The sequence below is a fragment of the Seriola dumerili genome, unplaced genomic scaffold, assembly GCF_002260705.1.
Source record: "Seriola dumerili isolate Sdu_G_001 unplaced genomic scaffold, Sdu_1.0 BDQW01000242.1, whole genome shotgun sequence".
In the NCBI taxonomy this organism is placed as follows: domain Eukaryota; kingdom Metazoa; phylum Chordata; class Actinopteri; order Carangiformes; family Carangidae; genus Seriola; species Seriola dumerili.
In genome coordinates, this window is record NW_019174497.1 from 7,968,943 (window position 1) to 7,995,099 (window position 26,157).

A 26,157-nucleotide genomic window follows, 5' to 3' on the forward strand; every position below is an offset into this window, starting at 1 on the left:
TAAAAGTAGATCTTGTTCCAACGCAAAGCAGTAATCCTGGATTTCTGCAGAATCCTGGTCAAGACTGGATTTGTACTTCTACAGCTTAGACAACTTATCTTTTATCCAACTTATTAGATTTTGAGGTGAGTCCTGTACTATCAGCATATCATAGCTGGCAGTTTATAGGTTATTGTGACAATAAATACATCAAAGATCAATTTGTAGTCCTACTTGTGTTTTTATTTTCCTCCTAAACACAAATCATTTTTTATTAACCAAGTTAAATTTCTGTTGTTTCTCAGATTAGCAGAGCTACTACACAGTCTTACCCGTGGGGTACATGTAAGCATGGGTCACGGGTTGAGAATCACCTTGATTTTGAATTATTGTAATTTTACAATTGCTGCGTCTGTGTAATCTGAATGAAGATGTTGCATTTCTACTCGTCCTGAAAGAGGAACCCTCTGTTGTTCCTCCTGGTTTCTGTCCTGACTAAATCAGGGCTCTTAGTGTAGAGGCTGTGACACAGACTGTTAAGACGTCTGAGATAAAACTGTCTTTTTAAGCTTAAATAAAAGTGACATGCTGCTGTATTGTCAAATATACTGAAATCAGAAAATATTTTTTATAGTTATTTTTTCTGGCATTTTGCTTTTATTATAGCTGAGACTGGAAGGTCAGGGAGAGGGGGGTGGGGTGGGGTTGGTGAAATGCAGCAAAGGGCCACTATGGTAAGGACTGAGCCTTCCAATTGAGCCACCGGGGCAATAAGTATTCTTATTAACAGAAAATATTTTGTAAAAATCTTTGTGTAATTTATAAATTCATACAAAAATTATAGACAGAGCCAGATCCAGTTTCCCTGTTTCCAGTCTTTATGCTAAGCTTTGCTAACTGCCTCCTGGCTGCAGCTGCATATTAAGTGTACAGAGGTGAGTAGCATTGATCTTCTCCTCTAACTTTAAGCAAGTGTATTCCTCAAAATGTAACACTACTCCTTTAAAACTATGGTTGGACAGATACAAGGTCACAGAGGTTCAAATTCCACAACAGAAGTCTCCTCTAGTCTCATTTTACCCAAATGTCACCACTCTCCACCTCCTCAACACTCCTCCTCTGTCTTCCCTCAAACACACCCAAACACAGAGACCAGCTCTCTACATCCACCGAGCTATAAACCACCAGCACTGCAGCCGAGACACGAGGACAAAGACTCGCCTGTCCGTATGCAAAGACGGTGGCGTTGTAGCCTTCGAAGCAGCCGTCGATCAGCTTCTCCGTGCAGGTGGCGTAAATGGAGTCCTGCTGGGAGTCCATGTCGAACATATAGTCGTAGGTGAAGGCCTTGTCTTTCCCCAGGATCACCTGGGGCTCCCCGGGCATCACATATGTGCAGATGTGACATCCCTCGATCTTCTCCCTGGCCAGCTGGGGACGGATCCTACAGCAAACACAGACAGAAGGGAAGAGGCTCTGATTTCTTTGTTTTGTGATTGAAAAGTAATAGAAGCTTTAAACATTATGAAGGGCACATAAAATAAAAAAAAATAAAAGGAGAATAAATGCCCTGAATAATTTCAACTGTATTTTTCAATCTGGGCAAGAAAAACAAAGAAAGAAAGATTCAGCCTCAAGCAGCAGACACAAATAACCAGATTCAGATTCAAATAGCTTTATCGGCATGAAAAAAAACATGAACAAAGCAGCGCTGCAGGAACCGCACCCAAAGCACTGATCCAAAAAATAAATAAACAAATCAATCTAATTCAAGTTCTGCTGGAAAATCTGATTTAAATTAGGTTCAAATTCAGCATATACTTGCCAACTTGCAATGACTGTATAATAGTTCAACAAGACAAAGAAAACTGACAAAAAAAACCTTTAGCTTTTACTCTGTGTATTCATGATCAAACTACAAAACACAAGCTCAGCATCACTACAGAGCTCTTATATAATTTGTATAAGACCATTACTCCTCCATGTTCCAGCGTTAAAGTACAGATGGCTTTCATAATTCATTCATTTCAAAACTCTGTGCTGAGCTATTAAACAGTTTCTAAAGCCATCTGTGGATTTTATCGCCTTAAAACAAGAAGACAGATAGACAACAAAATACAACAATATACAAGTATAAAAATGGCAAACACTACACTGTGCTGCAACACCACATTATTGCTCATTATTTATGTACAACAAAAGGCTTTAAACAGGGGGTACTTATTTTAAAACTTATTAGGGATTCTTGCTGATTTACAAGAAAGTCACGCCAAAATATTCATGAGCTACAACGGTTTAGCAGCTCAGTCTTCACCTGAACACAAACATGTAAAAACTGCTCTCCCAACACATTCAAATTCACACCTGAGTAGGCAGAGTGTGTGTTCAAGGACATATTGTAACAGGAAGCGCAGTCACTGCTGTGGAGATCAGACCTGAGAGCCTCACTACGTTCTCTCTAACCTACAGGAGAAGTTATCAGCACAGTCCTGGAGCTGCTTCATTAAACAGCGAAATAAAGAGTTCGCACATGATAATTATAGTGCTGTACAGGCATATTTTGGCCGGCCGTCACTAGCCACACAACTAACAATTAACAAACCTCATTCAGTTATAAAAAGTGTTTTTCTAAAATCCGTAAAAACCTCCATGAGGTGCTTCTCTGCTTCTTGTGCAAGAGGCAAATGTTATTCTTAATGTCACAAGAATATATTTTCAATAATTTCATCTGCTGCAGATGTGACCAGGTCAACATCCAACTCTGACCTAATACTTTGTCCCATAAAACCTGCCAGCCGGGTTAATATGTACGGCTTTAGTGGGTCTGACTGACTGACAAAGCTGAAAAGCTGAAAGTTGGCAGGGATTAACTGGTTTAATGTGAGAGAGAGGGAGAAAGGGAGAAAGACAGAGAGAGAGAGAGAGAGACTGACTGTGTGTTCACTCTGCAGTTAAAATGAGCATTTATTTTTTGTAAAAGGAAAGATGGTGTCACTAACAGTACAACAGACACAAAGAGGAGCCGTACTCAAGGACAAAGAGAACAGAAACGAAAGGCTTTCTGAATGTCAGCCTGGAGCTTTCACAGCTGAAAAACCTTTACTAACTCATCCTGGGGAAATTCTGGGGCCTGGGTTTGTCCAACACCGCCAAATCAGTTTGACATATTTTGGTTTAAAATAAATAGGGTTTTTATACAAGTATCACTTAACATCACAAAACACTACAACTATTAATTTTCATGACAGATTAGAGATTATTTTTTGTAAATTTCCAAATTCCAAAGCCCAAATTGATATCTTCAAATATCTTAAGATATTTGATTGATAATGAATTATGACAAAAAAAAAAAAAACCAGCAGGTCCTCACACTGGAGAAGACAGAGCCTGATTGACATTAACAATTAATCAATAATCAAAAAAGTTGTGGATTATTTTTATTTAAATGTTAGTTTGATGTACTGATTCAAAAAATATCCTGTAAGAGCAGCCTGCAGGAATCTTTTGAAGACACTGAGCTCTTCTCCTTGTTACCTCATGTTCTCCACCTTCATCAAAATGACTTTGGGTCGCTTTTAGAGATGAACCTGCAGAGATTTATCAGCTGAATCTGCAGCTCTATCACCTTAACAGAGCTTTACAGTGAGTTTCAGCTCATTGGTTAGCAGTGCAGAACACGACCTGTTTTCTTTCACTCTCATCTGTTTCGACTGCAACAGGCAGTAGGGCTGAACGATTAACTGCATTTGTGATAATATCGCGATATGATGAAACACCATTTTCTAACCGCAAAGGCTGCGATCACTCTGTGGTCACGTGACATGCAAGCGAGAGTAGAGGAGTCAGCTAAAAGAGGGAGCAAAGACTTGGCACGCTACACTTTGACCTGTTGTACAATGGCCCCGGCTCGACAGAACCTGGCACTGCAGAAACTTTAGTGTCAAAGGGCAGCAGTACGTGGCTGTCTGGAACTATTTTGGCTTTAAAAAAAAAGAAGATGCTGCACAGCGTCAGGTATTGTGCGGAACCTGCCTTGCTATCGTTGCTACCTCACGGGGCAAAACTACTAACCTGTATCAGCACTTAAAAAAAACACCTCAAAGCCATGTACCATAGTTGCATGGCTAAAATGCCGCCCCCCAGTGCGTCAGGTAAGCCAAATACCACCCAACAAGGATCACTGACCGAAATGTTTGAAAGCATAAATCCATATGAACGTAATTCAAAACGGCCCGGGGAAATTACTCAGGCAACAACAGAGTTCATAGGAAAAGATATGATGCCTCTCAGCACGGTGACCAAGCCTGGGTTTACGGCTTTGATAAACACCCTGGATAAGCGGTACAGCGTACCCTCCCGCGCATATTATGGCCAGGTTGCCATACCGGAGGGATATAAAAAATATAAGTTGAGAGTCACAGCGGAGCTGAAAACAGCTGAGCTTTTCCGTACTACAACTGAGATGTGGTCAAGCCGTACAGCAGAGCCCTGTCAGAGTCTAATGGTGCATTTCATTAAAGACTTCAACCTCAAAGCTTGCTGCCTTCAAACTGCCTACTGATAATGTTGCTCCATAACTGCTGGATGAGTAAATGAGCGACCTTTTGCTAACGGGTTTGCCATATTGACTTAAAAGGTGATGATGTGCCAGTGTTGTGTTCACAACTTGCAAATCACATCAGGAAGTGGAAAACCAAATGACTATAATTATTGAAGTGGTAGGACAGAGAACTAGCAGGGTTTTGATGTTCATGGTTCAGCTTTGCTCTGATGTAAAGTGTTAGCATGTAACCCAGCGGCAAACAAATGATTTCAGCATCTACGTCCTCTTCACTCAGTGGTTAACAGTGGACCAATCTTTCAGAAAATGTCTTTGTCACTTTAAACAAACTCTCCTCATGGGTTCAGCTTGGACCAAAAGCACCTGACAGTGGGTCTGCCAGCCTCTCTGTCCTGTGTGGATAAAAGCCTCATTGTGCCCCCAAGTTCAGGGGAGAACAATGCTGTGAGTGGAGTACAGTGCGGCCATTGTGTCCGTCTGTGTGACACTAGATCCCAGCGCTGACACCAACGCCACGGCTGCAGGATTACACGGCTGGACGAAGGCGAGGGAGGAGAGGTAACGTCCTGCCTGGAGTTCCCAACATGTCTGTGATTAATTCTGTAATTCTTCTATTACACTTATTTTATCATATCACAAAATGAACTCCAATATAATGATACGAAAGCCAAAACTGTAAAATCTGTACTAGACAAAGACTTTCATGTCAAAATATTGAAGCTTTTCCTGCGCAGTGTATCTCTACAGCAGGTAACGTGTTTATTGACAGCCCTAAAGGCTGCATTAAAAAAACGTAAACATACAATTCGAGCATTATGAAATGTGTGAGACAAAGTACTGCTGAGTAATCTTTCACACTCAGCTCTCATGAAGCTGTGTCACTCATAATTGAGACCATGTTATGAAGTAGCCGCACACAGTCCCTCAAGGTTTGTTTTGCTTTGGTTTGTTAGTTTTAACCAGAGTCAGAAGTTTCTTTAAAATTTACATTTGGACATTTGTAGCACGGTTTTGTCACACAAGGGAACAGGTCAGACAAGGAGCTTTGAGGCCACATTACAGATTGAAGACATGAAGCAATTTACAAAAAGGTTTTCACCATTTCTCTCACAGTAGTCACAATAGGAAAAGCACAGGTGTTACCGACAACATTAACAATGGCTCTGCTGTATTCCTCTGTTGTAAGTGTCCCAGTAAAGGCTCCCTGTGGTGGTTTTGACGGAGCTGTTTTTCTCTGAGTGGAACCTTCACAGAGCACCTTTAAGTCCTGAGAGTGTGACCGTGAGCAGGACACTGAAGAAACTAAATGGAGCTCAGCCATCACTGATTTTATTATTTGCACCTGTGCTTTTCCTACTGTGACACGTCTTTTTAAACTGAAACGTCTTCAGGTCTATAGGGCAGAGTAAAGGTTCCCTGGGGAGTTTTTGGTTCCATTACCATGGAGCATGTGGGTCTTCAGTTTGTTTGCACATGCATGTGCACTCACTCAGAGGATATATTATACATTTCTCCCACCGGTTTCAGAGAAACACTGAATGTAAACATAATTTTTGTTTGTTCACAAGAGAAGTCCACAGGTTATCGGCTTTGTGTCCAGGCAACCATATGAACAACTAGTCATGTGATCACAAGTTCAACTAAATCTGTGGGTTAGCTTCCTGATTCAGATTGTGGATTGTGATTCAACCTAAAAAGATTGTGATATGATCTGTTGACCAGATCGCCCACCTCTAGCTAGAATCAGATCTGTTTCACACTGTCATCACCTGCTGCCACTCGAGGCATCAGTGTTACCGGGTACATCTTTAATGAAGCAGATCAACAACCAGAATGTCACAACACACAAACTGGCACAACACTGAGCAGCTTTCAGAAATGAGTGTGCAGCCGTTTGAACGTAGTCATACATGCTCAGAATACAAACCCACAGTAAACAAGAGAGTATGCAAAGAAGGAAATATGCTCTGGAATTCCTGTCACTCAGTCTAGTCTGCGTTCATCTGTGTCGCTGTTGTTACGCACAATAAACGTGATGCCAGTCAGAAAATCAATTAACTTCCATGTCAAATTTGCCGTATTTAACCAATTATGTTTCCTCAGCCTCTAAGAACGTTCTAGAAATCTAATCCTTTCCAGTAACCACAGGAGGGGGGTCTTTGTTTCAGACGATTTAACTCCCTAATTGAGTGTGTAATCCTGTCTGTTTCAACACTCTCCCACAGCACTGACACACCCGGGAAACTCTCCCAAATTTACTCCCTTTTTCATCTGCGTATATACACCAAGACTTGCTGCTGCACCTTCAGGATTTGTTTCTCATTAATGCAAACATTGATTTTCAGGCAGATTAGTTTGAGTAGAATTAGGATTTAACTGTTCTGGGGGAAATTGAAGGAAGTTCTATTAAAAACAGGTTTAACCTCTTAAGCCCTAGGGATGCTGGGGGGTATGCCTCGCCTAGACAGTCATACCCAAAATAGATCAAGAATAGCTCCACAACCATCAGGTCCATTTGCAAGAGCTTGGTCACTATGGATAGGTAAGACCTCAGAGTTATTCCATGTGTCAGTAACATTGTGACTGTTACTAAAACAAAGTAAACTGTGATAAACCAAAGGAAACATTACATTTTTTTCCTCGCCTAGAATTTATTTCAAATTAGACAGTGGATAACACCATGATAACAATGATCCCATGCAATGGAATGCAACTGATTTCATTCAGCAACTTCATGACAACAACTGTAACAATGTAGATAGAAATACCACAAAGCACACAAATTCTACAAAGGTTTTAGTGGGGATGGGGCCAGGCGGACTCTCCATTTGGACACTTGGAAAGCCAAGGTACCCAAAGTGTGCCAAAGGGGTTTTTTACCTCTTGAAAGGAAATCTGGCGACAAAATACTAATGATTTCCACTACAGGAGGCTTTGTGCACACAACACAACACTTAGCCACTTCCTTTACCCTGTGCATTATCAGATTGTGCACAATCGTTGTGTGTAAAAAAACAACTTAATTTTATAATGTTGTCTCCAATTTCTTCCAAGTCATCTAAATTGCTATATTATGTTGATTTCGTAGACATTGTAAAAGTTAATTTACATAATATATACAAAGTTCAAAATACAATAATTAAAAATGAATAAAGTGAGTTGTTGAAGGTTTTCTTTTCAGCAATTCTTTTAAACAAATGTTTCTATACAAAGCTCCAAGGCCAGCTCATTCATTTCTAATGTAAAACATAATTCCATTAAAACATAATTAATTAATAACATGTACAGAAGTGAAATGCAAGGCAAAAACTGAGCTTTGATAAGAAATTATGATAAATTGTGATTAAAAAATTATCATCAGCTAGAAATTCAGCAAGAAATTCAGATCAATAGTTAAAAATATAAAATAGAAGCCAAACTGATCGTATATGTAAAAATGTAAACTGAGTCTCAGTGTATCAATACAGGGGCCATAAAAAACAGCTGTGGTGTCTCGTCTATTTTTTTTTCTTTTGCGCTGGATTTTGTACATTTACAGGAAGAGCTGAGGTCAGAGGTGAAATGAGGGTCAGGGTCAGAGGTCAGGATGTCTCTGCAGCAGAGACATGTAGTCTGGCTGACATCAACCAGAAACTGAGTCAGATACAAACAGAGCAAATGAAACACAACCAGGTCTGTGCATTAAACTGACTCAACATGATGACAGCTTGTCTGGTTAATGACACGCTTAATTGTTTAGTCGACTGACAGAAAATTATAAGCCAACTATAATGATAATCAATCAAATCAAATTTTTCAATCAAAAATGCCGTTCTCCTTTCAGCATCTCAAATATGTAGATGAAATATCTTTGGGTTTTGGAGTGATGCTCAGACAAAACAAGACATTTGAAGATGTCACCTTTGGCTTTAAAAAACTCTAACACAATTTTTTTGCAGTTTAATGACATTTTATTTACTAAATAATCAAGCAATTAATTGATAGCGAAAGTAATTGTTAGTTGCAGCTAGGGCTGGATAAAAAATAGTTGTATTTGCTATAAATCATGATTTTTAATTGGTAGGTCCAATATCAATTCATGAAATCAAACTTTGCAAATGCCTTATCTCAGTGAACACGTACATCTGTGCTAAATCTTGTGTGTGTGCGCGATTACTGCCTTAGTTAGTTGTGTAAAATATATACTTTGTGGACAAAACGTTTGTGCATAAAAAGGTTATTTTAAGTGAAAAACGTAGATGATTGTTGGCTATATGAGTCATGACATTCCTGTAAACTGTGACTCATTACAGTCTTTGTGGACCCACCACAGTTCACCACACTGCACACTGATCTGAGATCTGTCTAGGAGATATAATCTCTGGCTATAAGATATGATGCCGTGCTAACAGTAACAGTAGCTAACCAGCTGTCTGCGGACATCAGACTGATGTCTTGTCGACACAGATAGTGCAGATGAGTTAGTGAGCAGACTTTCAGTTTGTCCCGTCTGTGCTCAAATTGACCAGCGAATATCTGAGATGATGAGCCGATCACTGATAACACTGAAAACCAGCATTTCCTGATCACCAGCCGATCAACTGGTGCATCTCTAATCACTTCTGGACTTTGTGAATCAAAATCGAATCAGGAGATTATTTATACATTGATGTATAAAGTAAAAATGGCATGCCATAGTGTCCAATTCAAATGTTACATGGATTTTTGAAAATATATTTTTAATTCTATTTTTTAATGTCGCTTAATTTCTGATTCTTTATTATTTTAATTTCCTTTCCTTTCAAGTATAGTTTGAAAAAAACTTTACATTCTCAGCTTGTGTCAGAGCTGCTGGTATTCAGCTGTGAACACGCTCAAACCTGCCACCATGACGCCCAATCCCTCCAACCCCCAGCTCCTCACTGCAGTCACTGAATCATTAAGAGTGCTGCACTTCACTGAAAGGGAAGGGTGAAGGATGCAGAGGTGTCTGAGGGTGTGCCTGTCTGATACTGAAGCCTATCAACTTTCACTCTCATCTAAGTATATAAGTATTTACTGACTAAGTATTTAAATGTTGGGGAAAAAGATATTTAAAGGTGTTGTAGGAGATGATTTCCATCTGAGGACAAGATAAAGAAAATCAGCTGGAACAGGAAACATTACAACATCTGTCATTGACTTCACCGACTAATCAATTTTTTTCTGGAAGTAGTGTCAATGTGTGCAATCAAAGATACACTTAGCCTATTATTTCCTTGATTTAATTGATTAATTGTTTGGTAAATCAAACATCAGAAAATAGTGAAACATGCCCATTGAGACTGCAACTAATGATTATTTTCTCAATTAATTGATTATTCGTTCAGTCTATAAAACATCAGAAAATAGTGAAAAATGTTTGTTGTAATTTCCTAACGTCTTTAGATGTCTTGTTTTGTCCAAAACACTAAGATATTATGTTTACTATCATGTAAACCAGTTCACTATTTCATTACAAGCATCAAATCCTCACATTTGAGAAACTGGAAACAGCAAATCTTCAGCATTTTTTCTTAAAAAAACACAACAAACAATTATTCATTTATCAAAATAGTATTTTTTTTTGTTGCAGTTTTGTTTCAATTCATCCATTATATATGAAATCTAACTGACTAAATGTATGAATCCAGAAATGTTTGTGCTCTACTTCATTTGTGTTTGCAGACAGAGAGAGGCAGAGCTACAGCAGTGAACCTGGCTGCTGCTGAGAAAGAGAGGAGGGAAAAAAGATTCAGAGGAACCTTTGTTCATGCGCACACAGCCAAAAATCAAAGCGCACACAAGCATGCACGCACACACGCACACACGCACGCACGCACGCACACACACACACACACACACACAGCTCCACTCCCAGAGGTCTCTGCAGACCGGAGAGTAAACAGACCACATCTTCATGTGGAGATTTGCTGAGAGCAGCAGTGCGGCTGCTCGGGATGATGTCACCTGCCACTGGGCTGTCCGCTCGACTTTAAGTGTAACAGCTCACCGTCCTTCACAGAGGAGACAATTACGTCTGTGTGAAGGACAAAGAGAAGGAGTGTGTGCAAAAGAGAGGAGGTAATAAGAGAGAAAGTGTGTGTGTGTCTTTGTCACACACTTGGCTCGTTGCCAGACACTGCAGGCCGGTGGCTACATGCCTCCTTGCGGCTGTGTTCACAGTGAGGCAGCACTAGAAGGACAGGTGATTGCTTTGAGGCCATCAGGCTTCATCTGCTCCCTGTCTCACCTTTCACTCACTGTGAGACGCATCAGAAAATCATCCTTAGCAGGGGGGGGGGCTGATCGTTCAACACATCAGGGCGGTTCCGAACTGGTGAGGTACGTTGAAATTTACAGGGACAGGCACTTAACTGCCTTTTGTAGCTATTAGCTGTCATTTTTGTTAATCTTCCTGTCAATCACTGCCCTGAAATAGCAAACCCCATGACACCATTTAAGTCTGAAAATACAACTTAACTCAGGGCAGCAGCCTTAGAAACACAAGCGAGACAGCACTGATCCAAAAACACCAAGAAATCACACCATCAGACACTGACACCAGCAAACATCTATGACTACTGCATCATTATGTGGAGGGCAGCATTAAATGGAGAAGTGCCTATAACCTATAGTTGGAGGTGGAGCTTTCTTGAATGGATTTTGGGTAAAAGGTTTGAGTGTTCTTCTCCTTTTCAAACCTGCTTCCCCACCCAGTCAGCTTCCTTGGTTTGAGAGAGAGACACACTGACTCCTCTGTGAGCTTCTGCAACTGAAGATTAACCATCGTCGTTGTGGGTCTAGGCAAAGATGAGCATCTTAAAAAAAACCATAATTCTAGCCTTAAAAACAGCAGTTCTCCTGCTGAGGTTTTGAACACAACTGTTCTTCCTCAGGCAAAGTGTCACAACTGAAGTCTATCTTAAACTCTGCCTCGCTGCAAAAACAGTCCGACCACCTCTGAAGCTCATCAATTAACACGGCTGATCTTGTTTTCTGATCTGTACACAAACAATCTATTTCTGAATGAACAAATGTCAATATAACTCACTACAAACATAGACATATTATATACAGTTTATTAGATGAGGGCTGCAACTTTGCAATAATTTTCTTTATCAATGAATCTGCCAATTATTTTCTCAGTTAGTTATTAAATCATTTGTTTCATCTGCTATTTTTTTCACAGCTTTTTAAAACTTCCCACAGTGCTCACACACAAAAAACACAATGAGCTTCTATTACTGTACATACAGGATCATACTTTTAATTTACTCTTATAGTATACGTCTAATCCTATCATGCTGACAGTGGCTGCACATTGTGTGGGGATGGGGAGGGGCTGTGGTTGGTTTGGTTCAAAGAGAAAGGAGCTGGAATGATATCTGAGATTAACAGAACGGCTTAAAACCTGTGTGTTTTAAGGCAAACGATGCACCTCACTGTGCAGAAGCAGGACATTAATATACACTCCTGTTTGCTGACTTATACTTTGGCTACAGTGTCAAACATAACTGCCTGGCAAAAATAAATCAATAAATACAAAAATAAAGGAGGGACAGGCATCTTTGATCCATTGATATAGAATTTAACAGGAAACTGTCTGCAGGATAAATACATGACAAAGATCCTCTGCAGCTTCTATTTCAGGGAATGTTTTCTGAGTGCCCTGCAGTACAATAAGAATGTTCATTTTTAGTATCAAAAACCTTTCTAGAAGTGGTTTCATGCTCTGCCCATTGAGCCAGACAGGACCACCTACAGCACCAGACAAAGAGCTCAGAGCAGCGTTGGCTTTGACTGAACACCAGGCCACAGACGACCACATGCAATCTGTGCCACAGTCCAACACACATCCATCATTTATAACAGCTTTAACTTCATATCTGTGGTGATTCAATGTGTCTTTATGCTCGTGCCGCTCTGAAACACTCTGCTCTCTGCGTGACATAAAGGATGGGGTTGCCATGGCGACCGGTAATAGAAGCAGAGAATTAAAGTCATAATCTGATCCCAGCAGGATATAATGCTGGTCTGGCCGACTAAAGGGTGCCAGGAGTAGGAGGAGGGGCATCATGGGAGAGGCTCTGTGCCCTGCAGCCCATCACAGACTTCAGGATGAGGTTAACTCAGTGCTGACCCAACTTCTGAACAACTCAACATTTCCTCAGCGCCTCCGTCCTCGTGTCTAAAGCCTGAGCATCAGAAAAGGTTCATCATATAATTCTTCTTAACCCACAGGGATAATTTTACCTCCTCTCAAGTGCAACCACTCAGACAGGCCTTAGTTATACGCTCTGTTAATTCCACAAAGCAGCCGTACGTACACTTAGAGGATGTGACATATTCATTACCCCATAGCTGAGTTAAAAGACAGAGTTAGCCTTGGTTTAAATGTGAAGGCCTCCTCAGCCTGTATCATGTTGTTATGTAGCTTAAATTAAACCATGGTTTGTAGGATGACATTAATGAGTGAGTACTTTAACTCAACAATTTCTCTTTAAAAAACACTCACCATGTTTAAAATGCTAAAAATAAGACATTTTTCTGGAAGCTGACAAAATGTAGATTTTAACCTCTGTGTGATATACAAGTGTTTGTTGAAAAAGTCAAGTAGGTTTAGTCCAAAATTAGTTTTCAAGGATTGTCTTATTAGGTTTTACTCTTTACTCTACCTTCATTCAGATAAATATGACTCTGTAGCTGTCAAACACTTAAATGTCAGAGCCCTAAAGGGAGCGGCAGGGTTCTGTGTAACACAAACTTTGAAGTCCTTATTTTTTCACTTTGACTTTACCACAACATAAACAAATCTCAGTGCACTCTAATCCTTAAACAGGTAAAAGCTCATCCCCGTCTACGGAGACAGAGAGTGGGAGGAAATCAAACCCCGGCTCCTTAAATCTTTCCTGCAAAGTTAAAAACTGTAGTAAGCACTGAAACCAGATCAAGTCTGCACTGAAGTATGATATTACTGAGAAAAAGGGGCCTGCCAGTGATGCTTTTATTACAACTGCCTGATGACAGCTCGACGGCAGATTCATAATTTATGTCTTCATGTGACAAATCTTTTCCTCAAACAGAAGTGTAGACTTCAGACTGACTTGTGTTAGACTGACTAGGACTTAACGTACAAGAGATTTTACTCCCTTAAAACGTGACATGAGACTTGATAACAAATTCTCAATAACAATACAAAAAGGTAAATCAGACAGCAACTGTATACTCACCTTACATATTCACTACTCTGTCATTTAATGTTTCACATTGAGAGAGGCCTGTCTTGACTCTTGACTTTCAGTGTGTTCATTAATGTCTGTTTTCAGCTGATCCAGTGAAAGAAATACCTGAAAATCTGTAATGTTTTACTATATGTTCATAAAAACAATTCTACCACAATGGCCAAATACTAACTACTTAACAAAAAAACATGTAACTGAACTGAACATGGAATTAAGTCAGATTTAAAACCCATTTATTGACAGACTTGTTTCTGTGTGTTACAGAGGCCGGAGCTTGCAAAACAAGCCCCACACTGGGGCCTCTGCTGGGGCACACTACTTGGGTTTTCTAACCTGTGCACCAGGTTAGTGGAGGTTGAGACTGGCCTGCTGGTAACCTGAGTTTATTGGTTCATCTTCCTCTAATATAAAAGCTTTGGAGGTGCGTGGTCATCCCACTGATCTTGGAAACTGTGCTTCCAAAAACAAATGAGGCTGCACAGAGTCCCTGTGGCACGCCGATAACGGCTATACTGCTTCCTGCGGGTCAGGGGTCAGAGAGCAGACCATCCCATCATTATCACGGGTGGGGAGGGGAGGGGGAGATTAGGCAACAGGAGGTGTCAGCAGGGGGATCATCTGTAGCTGTCAACATGGAGAGGAAACACCACCAGGCAGGCCAGGGTCAGTGTTCGAGGGAACAGAGACCCTGTTTTTCCTCCTCTCTCTGGCACGTTGTATACAGGCAGACATACACAACTGTCAGTCCAGGGCTTTCAGGTGGTGAAACACAGCTTTACGTGGCTTGATCAGTGGTTCTCAGTTTCGGCTTACTGCATCTCTAAATACAAAACTGTCATCTGAAGCTGATTACTGTCACTCATATCTAATTCTGTAGAAAAAAACATGTTATCATTAGCACTGGTTGTTAAATTAGCCTGCAGCTTAGATAGCTATGTACGTAAACTTAGAAGTTTACACTGAAGCTGCAGTAAGACCAGTGCTAAAGATAACATCAGGTATTTTAAAAGATAAGTGTAACATGAGGCTTGTGTTTGATTGTAATTATTGAGTACTTTTTGGCCACAGTCATAATTAAAAGATTTAGCAGAACTGCCCCTTCTTTCATCGTATTTGTTTTATTCAATTCAAAGCAACTAAAAACATGGATTTGTCACTTGAAGGTTACAGACTTATGTGCTAAACACTCATATCATTTGGTTTCTCTGCAGTGTGTTTGAAACAGGACAGTGACCAAGAAACCTTCAGTCACCTCAGAGCTGTTACATTTAAAATCACTCTGTTCACACCTGCCACACCAAATCTGACTGAGAATGTCCAACAGTGCCTGGTGTGACTGTGGCCACAGAAACTATGGTAGATCAGATCATCTTTTCACTTTTAATTATCACCTCACTGAAAACTCGAGGTCCCGTCATGTTTTAAAGCCTCTCCAACTGGTTGATGCACTATATGTGGATTCATCAGTGTGCTATGAATGATGTGTCCTTTTCAGGAGTGGAAACGCTCACCTAAACATACACACACGCACTGATATAAGAGGTGTTTCATTTCATTTGGATCATCTAACACAACAAATAAACTAATAGTGTACACAGCTATCTGGCATTAGCAATTAAACCATCCAACATCAGTAAACCTAATTATGGCTGATTCATATTTGCTCCTTAAATGTGATGTTGATGCTGCCATAGACTTAAATATCAGCCATGTGAGTTATTACCAGACTCAGTTCTTCTGGCTTTTTGGTTTTGCATATAGATATTTAACTGCATATGTATATAGATACAACGAGTGCACAAATACCAGCTGGCAGAGAAGACACATTTACCTGAAGGCATCGTGAACTCACATTAGTTTCTCAGTTTTTGTAAATAGTTTGAGTCATTCTTAGTTACAGGAAGTCCAATTTTTTAAAAACTTCATAAAAGGCATCATTTAAAAAGATTTATAGCCGGCAGTCCTGTTAAGAGCTTCTTTTCTTGCTATTGCAAGAGGTGAAATTTAGGCTCGGACAATTTCCAAAAGTTAATATCTCGAGAGTTCAGCACAAGTATTGGAGTATGTGTTTTATTTTTAATAATGCGTAATTATATTATTGTATTTTATGTTTCAAACAACAACAACTCAATTAAAAATAACTTTATTTATCCATTAGGAACTTCATTTGTGTAAAAGCGTCAGTGCAAAACTCCCCCAAAAAATAATAAATTAATATGTTGAATATTTGCACAATATATGTGCTATTATACACACAGCTTCACTACAAAACGATTACATGTGCCCTCAAAAGCCCACATCAGTCAACCTTTGATTTGTACTGTGGAACTGATAATAGGCTCAAACCAACAAATGTTACACACCAGTTTCCCTGAACTTGGTCCGTACATCGACACAATATAATCAACCAGTCACTGTAGGTTCTGTCTGTTGGCTACACAAATAATAATAAAAAAAAAATCAATGATATCATGCAAATTTACTGAACTAAATTTCCACAGAAATTTCCCCCACTCCAGCTCCCAGATCACAGAGTCGAGTCTGGACTGCAGTGTCATTCAACCATGTGGTGTTGACACAGGAGTCCCATCTCTGTGTCAGCGACACAAAAGCTACTCCTGAAAATGTGTGTGTGTGTGTGTGTGTGTGTGTGTGTGTGTGTGTGTGTGTGTGTGTGTGTGTGTGTGGGGGGGTGAGGGATACATCAGCCAGCCGCCATCTGCAGCTTTCAAGGCAGCCAGATAGCAGATAATAGGTTAGGTAAACACACTAGTCGAGGTCGAGTAGAAGTCAGGCTCAGCTCCACAGTTAACCATTTGCATCTCTGTCAGCGATATGATTTTATTTTTTCGCCATTACTTGCCAGCGGGCGGCCAATCAACACCGAGACGCTTAACAAAGACACCACCCACGTCGAGTGTTCACACCTGCAGCAAAATTCAAATTACTAATGTCTCATAAATATGCAGAATCAGACAGCTGCTACATGATGCCAGCAGGTGTTGAGGGCTCATTTGCATGTGCTGCCTCCAGAGGTGTTTAATCCACGGCTGTATTTTAGGTGCAAGACCGTCTGACGCAGGAAGGTGTCCGACAGTCGCACTGTACGGAACGTGTGAAAAAGCTGTTCATCATGAGCTCACAATTGTTGTCCTCCACAAATCATGCAGAAAGATGATTGTGAGCCTTAGTATTGATCACCCCTCCTGGTTTAAATTGATTTATCTTCTTGTGTAAATTACGTCAGAATACACTGAAAAAAACTGTTTTTCAGGGTCCTCTGCAACCTCTTCAGATGTCTTGTTTTGTCTCAAAGATTTTCATTTATGTAACTACACACACGCACATTATCATATATGAGAAATAAAAGCAGCAAACTCTTACATCTGAGCATCTGGAGCTACAAAATATTTGGTAATGATTGACTAATTGGGGTGGCACGGTGGACAAGTGGTTAGCACTGTCGCCTCACAGCAAAAAGGTTCTGGGTTCTGTGTGGAGTTAGCATGTTGGCTTCGTGCCTGCGTGTGTTTCCTCTGGGTGCTCCAGCTTCCTCCCACCATCCAAAGACATGCAGGTTAATTGGTAACTCTAAATTGCCCATAGGTGTGAATGTGAGTGTGAATGGTTGTTTGTCTCTATATGTCAGGCCTGTGATTGGTGACCGGAGACCTGTCCATGGTGAACCCCGCCCTCGCCCAATGTCAGCTGGGATTCGCTCCAGCCCCCTGCGGTATGGCTAATCAATTAATGATCGACCTAGTTATTAATGGACAATTTTTTTTTTTTTTTTAAAAAAGGTTATATAATACAGTATTAAGATTTACCTTCACTGGTCCAACCAGTTTCATCAAAAAGTGAGCCTGTACATGTGTTTGAGCTTATTGCTAAAAAAAAATTGGTTCATCAACAGAAAATTAATGGGTAAAGATTTTACAGGCTAAGCTATTAAACCTATAAAAAGTAATGAGCAATGTAATCAATAATGATCGTTGGTTGCTGCCCTATCTGAGACTGAGGTCCTAAGTTTTGACTACACCAGCTCCAGTCAGCCAATCAGCCAACATTTTTATTAAACTTGAACACTATTTAAACATGCATCGTCCAAATCACTCCACTGACGTCTGACCTGTTACAGATATAACCTCACACATCACGTGTAATGGACGTACAGATACAGCCTGATTCACTTGATAGAGAAAACGCATCCGCTCCCGTTAACTGCAGAGACAGCCTCTTGACATAAATAACAAGGTGGCAGCTCACTACGCAAACAGAGCTATTTGTGACTGTCTGAGGCCTATTTGTGACGTTCTGCTGGTAGTTTGATGATAGAAGTTAAGTTACATCCACATCCTATTTGTGGTACCAATTCTACATTTAGACCACATCCATTTTAGCCGAGCCCTTAACCGGACAGGTCTGTGCAGGAGAGAAAGGCCAACATCAGGCAGAGCTGTGCTGGAGTCTGGAGGAGGAAGACAATGACAAAAAATGAGTAAAGTGTGAATGCCAGCCGCAGAGGGAACAACATATTTGCAATGGGTGTGGTGCACATGTAAGCTACCCTATAATTACATCCAATCTATTTTGCATGACCAGCTTGTTTCCTAAGTGCTACATAATGGGGGGGGGGGGTCCATTCCTTGTCATAAACGTGTCCACATGTGGTGCGTGCCGCTCCGCAGGCGAAGGCTCTCTGCACTGGTGCAGATGCGTCTGGCTGAAATGCGCTGACTCCTTAGAGCTGCCGATATAGATAACTGAGGTCTTCCAGCAATGCTGCGGCCAGTCAGGAATCTATTTTGGGGGAAGTTGACTTTAAGTGTAGGCTATGCTTAGCGTCGTCTTGGAATGGTGGAGACTTCTGTCTAGAAGGAGGTCATGAAGGCTAAACACTGGAAATGTATCTGGGTTCCACTCAAATTACTGAATCACAGAGCAGCCTGTCACCATGGCAAAGTCACTTACTAAAGATAATGTGAAGATCTGATAATTAGAGTCCTGCTACACAACTTTCCTTCACTTTCTTTGAATTATTCTAGAGCTGCAACCAACAGTTATTTTCATTATGAAACAGCCTGTTCATTATTATTTTGATTATCCTTTAGGCTACAAAAAGTTTCCCATGAAACCAGAGAATATTTGGCATCTGACTTAAACAACTCATCTATTATCAAAATTCCAGCAGATTCATTTGTTTTCTGACCACCAACTGACAAATTGTTTCACTTATTGGTGTTCATAAGTTTGGAAATGCAGGAATTGTGGCTGAAACAAGTCTCAAATCAACTGATTAGATGTTTCATATTACATTTACATTAAATTTACTTTTTTTTTTGTTTTTTTGTTTTTTACCCAAAGCAACTTACAAGTGAGACCAGTCTTGACTGTGACTGTCTTGTGTGCAGGGATGACAATGCCAGACTATGTTCCTTGGTGGAGGAACAGAGTGGATGAGAAGGAGCGTAAGCCTGAATGATTGAGTTCAAGTCGACAGTGCAGACCCAGAAGTCACTCTGAAGGCAGCATTAATGACTTGTACTTGATTTGGGCGGCCATGGGTAGCCAATGTAGGTCAATGAGTTAACAGAAAGTTAACTAACAAAGTTGATAATCAGTGAACCAGTCATTTATCAAGCAAAAATTCAAAACATTATCTTGTCCTTTGCAGCTTTTTTCAGTTTTTTGTCAATTACCAATCAAATATATTTTGGACCAAATACGTCCCTTCAAGCTCTGGATACTTGTAAAATGATATTTGTCACTATTTTATAGACTAAACAAAGACTGTAAGCTTGTTAACCGTTGCAAACAAATCTATCACAATGACCAACCTTAACACTATAAAGTGACACCGGTTGGCAGCCTGAGTGCAATGCCTGTAGCACCACAAATACAAGTGATGTAAGGTCAGCTATGTTACTTTGTAATGAGCTCAGTCTATTCAGAGCTGGCCTGTGTTGAGCTCCAGCTCCCTCTCTGGAAACACACACTCCCCCGTCAGCTAGTTCTGCAGGCAAAGTAGGTGTTATTCATAGCTTCCGTGTGTGTAACTTGGCTAGCACTTTAACACTTTGGCTAACACTTAAAAAGACGAGCAGCGTATGCAGGGAAGTAATACAGCGTGATGTACGCTCCCCTCAGGCCATTTCTCCAACAAAAGAATGAGGATGATAGAAGGAGGATGCGGAGCTGGATGGAAACACAGGTCACGGCCAATACTCATCACTCCAGACGAAGAAACAAAGAATAACCCAGACTCCCTGGTGGCACAGCAGGAGATATTAGCTGAAAACCTGAAATTTTGAAAGCTTTGACTGAGGTTTTCAAATATTCAGGGTTGCTAAGGTCATCAGTCCACATAAAACAACCATGAGTACTGGTTCCTGCTGGTTTTTTTTTTTTTAACTATTGCACCTGATCCCCATCCATCACTATACTGTACCGAGAAATACTGTTATTCATGGGCTCAACATGGCTGCCACTGCTGTTAATCACGTTGTTCTGAGAGCTGTTCCCTGATGCAACTAAAGTAGAGGGGGTTATATAATTAGATTGTTGTATTCTATGTTTCAGGTGTTTATTTTATAATATCTAATTACAGTATTGTATTTTGTGTTTATATTTCAGGGGTAAGCAATGCTGCCACGAAACAGCAGGTCAGTTTTATTTGTCACATGTCAAGGTTCAATAAGCCAAACCATGAAATGAGGGTTGGACTCGGCAGCAGGGCAGACTGGACAAAACAGCAAAAAAAAAAAAAAAAGAAGTATTAATAGTATTATAAAAAGTTTTTTACCCCGATATTATGAAAAATATGACGGGAAATATCATGATATACGATATTATCAAATGTCGGCCGTGGCCTATAATGCAGTAAATATAATATAGACAGTATATACCACTGTCATATATATGTCCAGCAGCTCTGGGAAGACCCTTGAGTTACATGCAGTGATATGGGGATTCACGTTTCCTCTGTTCTGACTGAGTTTTTGTGTCTACATGAAACAGACATTGTGTATAGTGTTTCATATGGACTGGCAAAACACACATTCCGGCCTCATACCACCAGCAGGTGTTTAACACAGTAATCATCCTAAAGAAGCTCCCAGTGTGTGAAAGTGTGAAGCTGTAACAGCACAGCTGGGTATAAATATTACACTGGACTCACAGTCAGAACAATGGGAGGAAACAGAGAACAGCTACAGACAAACACACACTTATATACACACACAGATTCACAGGACCATGGGTCAGCAGCTAACTCCTGACAGACTGACTTGGCTCAGTGGATGTGAACAAAGCACGAGGTCTGGAGAGGCTTTAGACCCCGTCGGGGCTTTTGTGTTTGCACGGTGCTGCCATGGGTGATGAACACGCATCTAAATGTCCCATATCTGAGCTCCCACTGGTCCTCTGCCAGGGCTCTACTGGCCATGCCCATGTTACTAGAACTGTGTGTCCAAATAAGTTTTTCACTGTTAAACTTTCCATGTCTCTGCATCCAAAACGTCATGTTTTGTACTCAAAATGATTTTATATAGATTAGATTTATAGATATAGATTTTATATATAAACTTTACTTTTTACTCAACATTCAAAATAAGCCTGTTATGTCTATATGCAGGCTGTTAAGCTAAAACCTTCTCATTGTCACAGTTCACTGTTTTGGGGGGATTTATGTCTATTTTCCCAGGTTTTAGCAGTTTTCCAATCTGCACCTTACTTTTCCTCCTCTCAGTTGAGAGGCCCCCAGCCTCTGTTTGTACCTTAAACCCCCACAGCTATTGTCAGCTGTTGTCTCTTGTCAACTGAGTTAAGGCCTGTGCTGGTTCTTTAAGTAATAGTAGATATCTGCTCTAATCGTGCGGCTCATTTTAACAAGCTTTTTCTACCACAGTTAACCCTGTCTCTACATTTGGCTCATGAGCTGCAACCTGGGGCTTAGACTTAGCGAATTATACCAGTTGCTGCATGCCTCCAAGTCATTACATTTAAGTATGCCTGTAACTTAAGCCTTAAGAGGTTTAGGGACCTATTTAATTTCATTATCGTCATTGTTTCGTCCTTCAGCTGAGCATCAAAATTAACAAGTCCTTGCAGCGGAAAAAAGGAAAAGAAGCTGGATTTCCTTATTGAGATATGTCTTTTGATTTCACAGTCTGCTTCATGTTATTCAGTTGTTAATGAGTTTGGCAACAGCAGCGAAACCGTCGCACAGTAAGTTGTTAGAGCAGATATAAACATAGATCAAATCACTCCCTCTCTCTTTGATCCTCACTACTCATCTGTCACCACCTTAAGAATAAATGATAGCTGCCCTTGGTTTGTTGTGTAACAATAATCGCTCCAGCAGGCAGGTTCAACAAGTCTTCAGTTCCACCTAAGCCCTTCCCCTCAATGTACACCTACCATTCAAGACAAGCCATTGTGACGTCTTACACTGTGCAAATAAGCAGCCTAAGTACAATCTATGTACTGTAGCCAGTGGGGTGTGCTGTGTAACAATTCACCAACAATGCCCACCATTTCGGTGCATGGGTAATCACGTTATAGAAGCAAATGCACGTTTAAAGCAAATGTCTTGAGCGTTGTGCTCCTTTGAGGAGGTTTGAAAGAACAGGGCCGCCTGTGTTGAGATAAGCTTAAACCGATTGAACAACCTCCACCAGGCCCCTCAGTCCTTAAAGCGACCCTGCTTAAAAAGGTAGTAAACAATCTAGGATCAGGTATTATGGCTCAAACTGCACCTTGGAATTACTGGTCTCTCAGATAAGCTCAGTACTTTTTCCACTGCATTAAATTTTAGGCATTTTCTTGACACAGAGCAGCTCGCGTGCAGTGAGGAGTGAGCAAACACATGTATCTGGGAACTAGTTGTGTTTATTTGGAATTGAAGCAGCTGAAAGAATGAGCTGTCACACCCGAATTGACCTGGTTGTACACATGCACGGTGAGACTTGTCGACAGTCTTGACAAACTATTTTGCCAGTTGGTAGCAGTTAAAACATGCCACTGCAGACCCATCACTGGGACTGGGTGTCACAGAGGAGAAAACACTGGTTTATGTCCTGAATGCCTCAAAACTGTAGATTATCAGCAGAGGTCTAAAGCCTGAAATTACCCCATGCATTTTTCTGAGAAAGATTAACTGTGCTTTTCTGCGTAGGTTTTGAGAAACAACTGGTTTTGACAAATTGAAATGTAGTGTGCTAAAATCAGAGCTGTAATTTTACTTCCTGGAACCAGAGCACAAAATATCCACCTCTCACTAGATGAATGCTGTCCACACTTTTCCTGCAATTTACAGTAAGGCTGTAATTGAGGCTGTAATTTGTGGTCTTATTTTGATGCATTGCAACATCAACTCTGTTGCCAGTTTATCAGGTTTATCAGGCTGAAACAGAAGCAGCAGTCACAGCACTCCTGCCAAAAGATAATCCAACCTTTGTGAAGGTTATAATGTTCCATTATTGTTGAATCTGCTCGACAGGTGACAGGTGTTTCTATTTTATGTGTAACAGGTGTTTGAATCTATTTTGCCCTTCCCATTTCATTGAGGGTAGGCTTAATAACAGAAGCTCCTCTCTGTACAACTCAACACATCTTCCACAATGATCATACAACTGAATCAACACCTCTCTAAAACAGTCTCAATCAAAACTGATCATTATAACCTTCATGAATGTGGGTTAATGCAGGACTATTGTATTAGACTGCATTAGATTTAGCTAGGTGTACCTAATAAACCGGCAAGTAGATCTGCAACAATTCACCCATTGGTTGATCGACAGGAAATGAATCAGCAACTCTTTTGAGGACTCATTAATCACTTTTTCAAGAAAACTAATTTAAATTAAAGATTATTCTGGTCTCAGCTTCTGAAATGTGAATATTTTCTGGCTGCATTTGAATTTGAAGATGTCACCTTGGGCTTTAGGAAATCGTGATGGACATTTCTCACCATTTTCTCACATTTTATAAACCAAATGACTAATTGATTATTTCAGACCAAAGCAGATTAACTGATAATGAAAGTAAGTGTTGCAGTCACAGCCCATCTGGCAAGAGATTTGTTTCTAAAAGGTGTGATCTAAAGTCCAGTTAATTGTACAATTGTATTGTGTAGCATCACATCAGTACAGGTGTTATTTTTCTGCTTACCACTGAATGCAGATCCTCCACTGGACTGGGGGGTTTGGGGGGTGGGACGTGGCACTCTTTAAATCCACACGCAGATACTCTGTCACACTCGTTACACAGGTAATAGAGATCATTGATTTGTGGTGTGCACTGTGCAGGTTGCTCCAGGCACTGTTTTGTAATTAAGTGCTGTACATTCACCCTCGTCTTCTGTATATGATCTGCTGTGTTTCAATTAGACCTGGTGATTTTGTACATCCTATGATGACTCTTGCCCTCTTTCAAAACAAACTGACATCTATTGTCAGTGTCAACATTGATGTCTCAGCCTCTTTTATGACGGATTTCTCCCTGTGTAACTGTTGAATCTATAAAAAAGAAAAATATTTATCCTCACTTCCTTATTTTCTACAATAAAAGCTTTACTGTAAACGTCTCCATATCAACTGTTTGGCTATCTTTCAAACAACAACAACAAATCCACTACTACCGAACAACAAAAGCAGCCCACACATGTCAGCTGCATCACCAGCAGCATCAAAACGTGGAGTTTCCCCCCCTTCAAATGGGAACTGGAATCAGGAAGCTCTGGACAAACATGCTCCTCACACACAATGATGATGCACTTTTGTGAACAAGTGCACATGAGGGTGAGTACTGGGCACAAATTAGCACATGCATGGAAAAGTTGGAAAACACACAAATACAGAGGAAAGAGAGGAGATGTGTGCAACAATTTAGCCATTATCATTTCTATAATGATCTCTGAATGGCCTTGAATGAGAGACACAGAGAGACTGGTTTACCATTATGTCACTGTGCCACCTCACCAGTTGGGTGGGAGCGGCCTACTTCAGAACAACAGCACACATTAAGTGCATGAACTTGGAGGAAAGAAAGCCTGATTCTGTCTCTGTGCTGAAAAAAAGAGGCTTCAATCACTGAGAGCCATGACTGGGCTGTGGACTAAATGTCTGCAAACAAAGAGCAGACTTGACAGCGTTACAGGAGCTGCACTGAACCGGTCCACTGTCCTTTCCTTGAAACCTGGCTGTCAGTGAAGCTGTTCTTTCATCGATTAACTGTCTCTCTGCAGGAGGCTTTGAGGAGAGGCCAGGCTTCTGGAGAAAAACAGGCCGATTGTCTCTCTCCTACCCTCTCTTGTGTTTCTTCCTTTCTTTGATAGCCAAGCCTTTACAATAGGCATCATCCTTCCCAATGCATTCAGATGTGTGGAGAACACGGCCCATGCGTGTGCACCTGTGCATTGAGTGTTATGCTTTGTATTTCTGCTATGTCCACACACAGAAAACCGGCTGTGCATCACACTTTGAGAAACTGCAAATCCTAGCCAAGGGGAAGCGCCGACACACCGAGAATGTGTCCTTATAAGCGGGTGGCAGCATCAGGAGGTGCCTGGCTGGAACTGGGTCACCGTGCTAAAATGAAATGAGGCTGATAATTTATAGATACAGTGTGTGTGTATTAGCAGATGCTGCTGTTGACCTGTGAGTGTTTGCTACGCCCGCGGCACGGACTGACAGGTGGCACTGGGTAATTAAGACACAGATACGCATTTACCAGTTGATGGAGAATTAAAAGACATTTTCGTGACTTACCTCAGTGCCACGCGGACTGAGCTTTCATCTTGCCCCGTCGTCATGGTTCCTCATGCAATAATAGGTGGAAAAGGAACAAAAACCGGATTTATTTGTCTTGGCTGCTTGCCCCTGGCAAAACAGCGAGAAAAAAGTGCGCACTCCCCGAGCAACGCAGCTGCTCACCTCGATTTGAGCGCCGCCATTTCAAAACAAACAAAAAAAAATGATCTCAGCGGTGTTTTAACCATGATATCAGCGTGGAGGTGAGCGGGAAGGTAAGGCGGTGTGTCCGCATGTCGCGTTTACGTGCGCTGCATCTCTGCGCAGTTCGGCCCAGATGCTTCAGCTCCAGCCCACATGCACACTACTGCCGCCACCGTCGCCGCTCATGCCGCTCAGTGAGCCATTGCCGCGCGCGCACGCGCGCGCACAGACACATACACGCATTTTGAACACACGTATGCGCGCGCCGCCTGCCTGTCTCGGCTCCGTTTACGCACCGGGGAGGAAACCGCAATGCGTCAGCAAGCCACGCCCTCTCCGGAGCACCGGCTGCGAGATGACGTCATAACAAGGGTCTCATGCACATTTTATCAGAGTAGTGATGACAGCTACACTTTTATTT

At 41.1% G+C, this 26,157-nt stretch overlaps 1 protein-coding gene across 1 annotated transcript in view; it reads right to left on the bottom strand.

Annotated features, from left to right (window-relative positions):
• The window catches only part of LOC111229612 (kinesin-like protein KIF21A), a 59,895-nt gene extending 34,278 nt beyond the window's left edge, over positions 1-25,617 (bottom strand). Inside the window, exons 1-2 of the mRNA XM_022756007.1 lie at positions 25,551-25,617; positions 1,201-1,423 (exon numbers count right to left, since the gene is read on the bottom strand). Coding sequence (XP_022611728.1) covers positions 1,201-1,423; positions 25,551-25,594 — 267 coding nt within the window. The 5' untranslated portion in view covers positions 25,595-25,617. The remainder of the gene's footprint in view (positions 1-1,200; positions 1,424-25,550) is intronic.
• Between the last annotated feature and the right edge of the window lie 540 nt (positions 25,618-26,157).